Source organism: Vigna umbellata, chromosome 11, assembly GCF_029865625.1.
Source record: "Vigna umbellata cultivar VRB3 chromosome 11, Vumbellata_1.0, whole genome shotgun sequence".
Lineage (NCBI taxonomy): Eukaryota > Viridiplantae > Streptophyta > Magnoliopsida > Fabales > Fabaceae > Vigna > Vigna umbellata.
In genome coordinates this window covers 3,292,975-3,300,115 of record NC_142175.1, presented here as the reverse complement: position 1 = coordinate 3,300,115, position 7,141 = coordinate 3,292,975, and the positions used below count along the sequence as shown (strand labels likewise).

General features: G+C 33.9%; 1 protein-coding gene across 1 annotated transcript; it reads right to left on the bottom strand.

Annotated features, from left to right (window-relative positions):
* Positions 1 to 2,993: 2,993 nt before the first annotated feature.
* Positions 2,994 to 4,043, bottom strand: LOC148190781 (uncharacterized). The gene has a single exon (XM_088102114.1). It carries the CDS (start codon positions 4,041 to 4,043, stop codon positions 2,994 to 2,996), a length of 1,050 nt encoding a protein of 349 aa, XP_087958240.1.
* Positions 4,044 to 7,141: the final 3,098 nt, after the last annotated feature.

Here is a 7,141-nt window from a genome sequence, read left to right as displayed (position 1 = left end):
TGCAGAAATGAATGGATCAGAAGGGGGGCTAGGTTCTATTTTCGGGCTGGGCGGGAGGTGAAGGCCATAAGATTGCCTTCCCGGTAAGAAAGAGAGGAAAAGGGTGTTGTCATCTAAATAAGTGAAACTCTCGACATCCGTTGTGTCAGGGGGGGGGGGACGTCTAAGAGGCTGGACAATCACCTCTTCAGCTCCCCTCTGTCAGCCCCTTAACCCTCCACAACGAACGTTTAAGGGGCTGACAGAGGGAAGTTGAAGAGGTGATTGTCCAGCCTCTTAGACGTCCGTGGGTGGGGCCCGGACGTCTATAATTATATAGATGTCCATCCCCCCACAACGGACGTCGATGATTTCACTTATTTACGGATATGTCACCGGTCAATTATTTACGTTGGGGCTGTTGAGGACGGACGCCTATGGGGTGACGTTAAAGGCAATTTCTGCACTAGTGATTAGATCCTAAGCTATTTCGAAACTGTTTGACAAAATCAGAAAGTGTTTGATGAAATGTCTCAATGAAAACCAATTATGGTGTTTTTGGTTTGTTATTACTCTAAACCGGATTGCACAGCTCTAAGCCTTTTTAACACTTTGCAATACTTCTTTTGATAATTTATTTCCACTTCAAAACACTGAACCGAATCTTGCTAAAATCGATATCGAAATTCAAAGCTAGATCATCAAAACAGAACATGACTTTTAAACTCTCCACTAGAAAAAAAATTGACCAAAAATTGGAGGTTTTGGAAGTGATTTCGTACACAAGTTATTCTAACACTTTCAACAACTTTAAGTCATCAAATTAAACTTGTTTGAACTCTAATTAGGTATAAAACCAAATTACAACTCGAATTCACCTTTCCACTTTCTAATTTGACTCAAAATGGGTGGTTTAACATACTATTTTGCATACAAGTCACTCTGACTTCAAATGAATTGTTCTAACAGTTTTAATACATCAAATTGAACTTGTTTAAACTGCTAATTAGCACATAAATACCTGAAAAATGACCTATAATGACCCAAATATGTAGATTTTGCATCAATCTATTGAGAATCATTTTTTATTCTCTTAACTGTCTTTCAATACTACCATCCGCTTTGTATTTAATTTTGTACACCCATTTGCACCCTATAGGGAATTTTCCAGGGGGTAACTGGGTTAGGATCCAAGTATTATTGTCTTCTAAGGCTTTGATTTCCTTATCCATAGCTTCTTTCCATTCAGCCTTGGTTTTAGCTTCAATATAAGATTGTGGTTCTTTGTTATTAGTAATAGTCATGATATATTTCGAGTATTTCTCTGACAGATTGTTGCAATTCAACACATTATTTATTGGGTAGGCAGTCTTAAGAGTATTTTTAATGGATAAAGATTGATGAACCTGATGAACATAGTCTTTTAGGTAGTTTGGGGTCTTTCTGAGCCTGTTGGATCTTCTGCTTCTATGATTCTCTTGATCATCAGTATCATTGTTGTTGTCTCTGTTAACAGAGGCTTGTTCCTGTCTTTCTTGATCATCTGACTCATCATTTCTATCTTCAGCCAAAGGATAAGAATCCTTTAAAAGATCATTGAGAGATTCAGTTTTCTCTTCATCACTGGCAGTATCCTGTCTGTCTTCTTGCAAGTTGTTGTAAGGAAAAACATTTTCATAAAAAATGACATTTCTGCTTATGAAAAGCTCTTTAGTATTTAGATCTAAAACAGTATAACCTTTGACACCACTCTTATACCCTAGAAAAACACATTTCCTTGCTCTGGAATCAAGTTTGTTTCTGCTATTTTCAAGAGTGGAAGCAAAGCATAGACATCCAAAAACTTTAAGATCTATATAAGCAGGTGATTTATCATAGAGCATGTCATAGGGAGTTTTGTTGTTGAGAATAGGTGAAGGCATTCTATTTATTAAAAAAACAGTGTGCCCAACAGCATAGGACCAATAAGCTTTAGGTATATTTGATTGGAAGAGGAGACTGCGTGTGACATTAAGTATGTGTTGATGTTTTCTTTCAACAACAGAATTTTGTTGAGGTGTCTCAACACAGCTATTTTGATGATTAATACCATGTATATTATAGAAATTTTCACATCTAAACTCAGGTCCATTGTCAGATCTGATGTTCTTAACCATCTTATTAAATTGGTTCTTGATTTTAATGACAAAATTCTGTAATAAGTCCCTTGTTTGTCCTTTATTGTTCATTAGGAAAATCCACGTGTGCCTAGTATAGTCATCTATAATCGTGAGGAAATATCTATGACCATGAACAGAGATAGTATTTAGAGGTCCCCATATGTCACAGTGTATAATTTCAAAGCTTTCATTAGTAGTAGAAATACTCTTAGGAAAAGGTAACTTGTGTTGTTTGGCAAAATGGCAAGTGTCACAAACAGAATTAGCATCAACTTTGATATAAGAAAAATTTTCACATATGTGTTTCATTGTTCTATGTCTTGGGTGTCCTAGTCTAAGATGCCACAGGTTAACATCAACACTCTTACAAGAGAAAACACCTTTTGAAGTATTGCTTTGAACTGGTTTATGTAAGACTTGAAGGTAATAGAGCCCATTCCAAGATTTAGCATATCCAATCGTCCTCAAAGTATGATTTTCCTTGATCTGACAATGCTTAGAAAAAAAAGTTAGGCTGCAATTCATATCCTTGATAAGTCGTTGCACAGATATCAAATTAAAACAGAAATCTGGTATATAAAGGACATTAAAAATAGTAAAATCCTTGGTAAACTGTACAGTTCCAGCATGTTCTGCAATTAGTATAGTGTTGTTTGGTAGTTTTATAGAAATTGGTTTGATTTTGTAGAAGGAAATAAAATTGTTTTTACTGTGAGTGACATGATCTGTAGCACCAATATCGACAATCCAAGAAAAAATACCTTGTTCATTCTCAGTTTCGTTTCTTTGAACCTGATTGATCTTGTGTGTGGGGGTTTCATCTATTCTGTCTATCATTTTGGGGAGTTTGTGCATCTATTCTGGCGTGAGAGAATTGAAACTATTTCCATTGCTGATTTTTTGAATTTTCTGGGCTTCCTCAGAGTCAGTGTTGTTCTGGCAGGCATTGGCAGTCGTCCAATCATTTCTTTTGTCTTCCTTTTTGTACCAAGGAGGATATCCATGTTTGGAATAACACTCATCTATAGTATGGTTCATCTTGTTACAGTAAGAGCATTGTTTCCCATAATTGGGATTTCTTCCCCTTCCTCTGCCTTGACCACGAAATCCAGTTCCCCTTCCTTGGTTCTCAGCATTTCTTCCTTGATTCTTCCAATTTTGGTCTGGTTTCCACTGACCATTTCTTCCTGCAACATTAGCTAGAGTTTTAGCCTCTGTAGAGATTTGTTTTTCCTGTCTTTCTTGCTGGATAATGAGGGAAAAGACACGGTTAACATTGGGAAGAGGGTCCATTAAGAGTATATGTGTCTTGACAGTGTTGTAAGAGTCGTTTAAACCTTTCAGAAAGCATATTACATGCTCGACCTCTCTGTATTTCAAAGAAACTCTGGATAAATCGCAGCTGCAGGGAGTGGCACAAATGCAAGTGGGTATAGGCCTTAATGACTCTAGTTCCTCCCATAGTATTTTTAAATCTGTAAAGAATTGACTCACCCCCCTTTCACCTTGTCGAATGGAGTGTATTTCTTGTGGTAAGTCAAAGATTTTGAAGTAATCTCCCTTAGAAAACCTTTCTTTGAGCTCATCCCATAGCTTTTTAGCCTCCTCAATGTAAATCACGCTTTCGGCAATGTGGGGTGACAAAGTTTTCGTTATCCAAGATAAAATCATAACGTTGCATCTCTCCCAGGCGTCGTAGGCAGCATCACTTTCTTGAGGTCTCTTTATGGAACCATCGATGAACTTCACTTTATTCTTGGATAGCAAGGCTCTCCTTAAGCTTCTGCTCCAGGATGAGTAGTTGTTTTCGTTTAGCACTTGAGTGATTAGAGTGAGCCCATGATTTTCTCCTGGGTGCAGATAGTAGGGACTAGCTGGGTTGGTTGCTGGTTCGAATTGATTCATGGTGGAAGAAAGAAACCACCAGGAAGGCCCAAGAAACAATCAAGAACAATCAGAGAAATAACGGAAGCAGAGTAGGCACTTAGACGTGCTCTGATACCATATTGCAACGAACCCAGCACTGTGCACTTGAAATCTTGACGGCCCAATATCTCTGTTGGCCCATGGAACGTTTTATTCTGAGAGTTGAGTGCATGCGTTGCATTATCATGTAAATGGAAGAATGGAAGAGAGAGAATGATGCGACAGAGTGCGAGAGGCGATGGAGAGAGAAGTGGTCGGCGATTCCTTCGACGGCGCTCCGACACGGTGGCTGTCGGTGATGCAGAAGAAGAAAACGTAGATCGTAACACGGTGAATAAGAAAAACTAACTACCCACTAAACTTGAGTTTAAATGAATCAAAAAGAACAACAGTGAAAATGACTCTATGAAGTGTAATTACACTATAGACAAGCAGGAATCAGTCAGCTACAAAGTCAGAACTAAAACTAGAAGTTCTAGGAATTTTTTATACGGTGCAAAGGAAGATGAACATAAAAACAGCAATTGTTTCTGATTTTAAGGCTATGCTAGATACATTTCATTGCTTGTTATGGTTGTCATACCTTTAGCATTCCATTGTGCTACATTCACTGGCGCAACTCATCATTAGCTTTTTGTAACTGTTTCTGTTGACAGAGTCTCATTTAGATGTTTGCGTGACTCTTCCACCTCTCTCTACAACCACTCATGGTCAATAACAACCTCTCTCCAAGGAGCATGCTCCCATATCCACTCATGGTCAATATCAACCTTCAATCTTCTAATATTCTGGGTGGTTATTGATTTTTTAGTTGAGTGAACGTCAAATAAAAAAAATTTGAGTGTTTTTATTGAAAACAAAAAGTATGAAAATAATATAAATAATTTAAGTAAAAATCATTAAAAATAATATGGTCATCTTTCCCCCCAAATGTAAATGTAAGTAAAAGTCATTAAAAATATATAAATAAATAATTACTTTAAGTGTTTATTAATGGTATTATTGTTCAACTGTTACATTAATGGTATTTATTAATGGAATTATTGTACATTTAATAATGGTATTATTTAATCGTGAAAATACTTACGATTAGAATATTTTTGCAGGTACACCGTTCCTTCAAGATTAAGAGATACGATATCTTCGAGATCGAAGACAACCAAGAAGATCGAGATCTATTTAAATAAACTGAAATTCTTCAACGACCTTCAGAAGACCATGTAGTTTTACAGATGTCATCTTGGTCTTGTAATATAAGTAAAGGATTTTATCTTTGTAATATTCACGACATACATAAATAAATCCTGCATGTCTCATTTTCTTCATTTCATTTTGTACATTTGATTTTCTTTTATTTTATTTTCTGTTGTGCCATTTATAGTTGAGACATATCTTACTTTATTGATAAATTATTACGAAGGATATATTGATAAGCCCATAAAGGACTAACTATGTAAGTAATTAAAATTAGGTAATGTTACTTCATGTATTTGATAGAATAATTTGAAGATTTAGTACAGTCTTTTACATTATATACGTAGAGTTAGATAAGTATATTTTTGAGCTAATATGTAGCTTTTTAACAGAAAATGTACACGAGAAGTCAATACAGTATATAAGAAAGTTATATGTAAAATATGTAATAGAAATGCACAATAATAAGTACAACACATTTATTTGTATGTTATTTAAAATGAAAATGATATAAAATTATCATATTGTTATATCCATATTCTGACTTATTCTCCATTTATAATAATTTGTTTGTTATAGTTGTATATAATTTTGTTTAGGTTTGATTTGTAGAAAGAAACAAAAACAAAAAAATTATGTAGGAAGAACATCTATATTAAACTTCGGTTATTATTAAATCAAAATACAAAATAGTGTTAAGTTTCAGTTATACTCAACCCCTTCCTTAATAAAAATAATTTAATTTCTAAGAGCATTACACTTCAATTATTTGAAGAACTGAATTCTAATATCTCTATAAAATTAAAATGTTTTTAAAATATTAAAAGGTATTAGACTACCGTTATTAAAAGAATCAAAATCTATTTTTTTTATTTATTTTCTTTTATTTATAGTTTTATGTTTCAGTTTTGTTCAAAACTAAAAACTAATATGAAAGTTTAGACTCGATTTATACCAAATTAAAAAATATCTATATTTTTATATTGTCTAAATATACTTTGATTATTAAACCGAAATAGAATAACTAAAATATGTCTTGATTTTTCTTTGCACTAGCGCTACTACAGATATTTGAGTATCTCATCACATGTTGCAGTGCTAGCTGAGATGGCTTCAACCCTTTAATTTAGACCGGCAGATAGACACTGAATTACGCTGTTGGGCAAAATTATCATATGAGAGCTTCAGTGGTATCCAATGTTGGGTGTAAACCTAGGCCACTGGCACTCCATGGGTAATGAGCCTTGTCACACTAGCACTATGTGTGCCTTAAGTATCATAGTATGCCAGTTTTGTTGTTGATTTTGTTACACTGTTTGTTATTTTTTAGTTTTAGCTAGTTTTGATATTCTAATGGTTAATGTTATTAATGTTTATGATTTTAATACTTGATATAATTGATGTTCCAAATATTGTTGTAGAGATATAAGTTGGGATATGTATTTGATATATATAACTCCAATAAAGTGATTAAGTTCATTAAATATATATCTACTTATAATGTTCTTAGAATATTTAATAAGTTGGGAAATTTTAGTAAAAATATTTATATTTTTTTGGATATTTTAATATTCTTAGACCATTGTAGAAAGACTTTGTTAAAGATAAATTCTATTCTAACATATATGAAAAATATTTTTGGTTACCAAAGATATTTTAATTTCTATTGTGTAAACCTCTAAACTCTTCTTCAATCTTTTATTTATTTTTGCTCTTGTCACTTTCAATGCAAAAATATTTTTATATTATTGAGGAATCATCTTTTTTGAAATCCTCGTCACACTAACTATTAAGAGATTCTTGTGAAATTGACCTAACATGCTTATGCCCCCTATATAAGTTTCTATGATTCTAATATGAGATTCACAGAGTGGTTTCTTCCA

Bases quoted from the DNA above. Each gene is read 5' to 3' on its own strand.
- LOC148190781 (XM_088102114.1), bottom strand. From the start codon at position 4,043: ATGAATCAATTCGAACCAGCAACCAACCCAGCTAGTCCCTACTATCTG.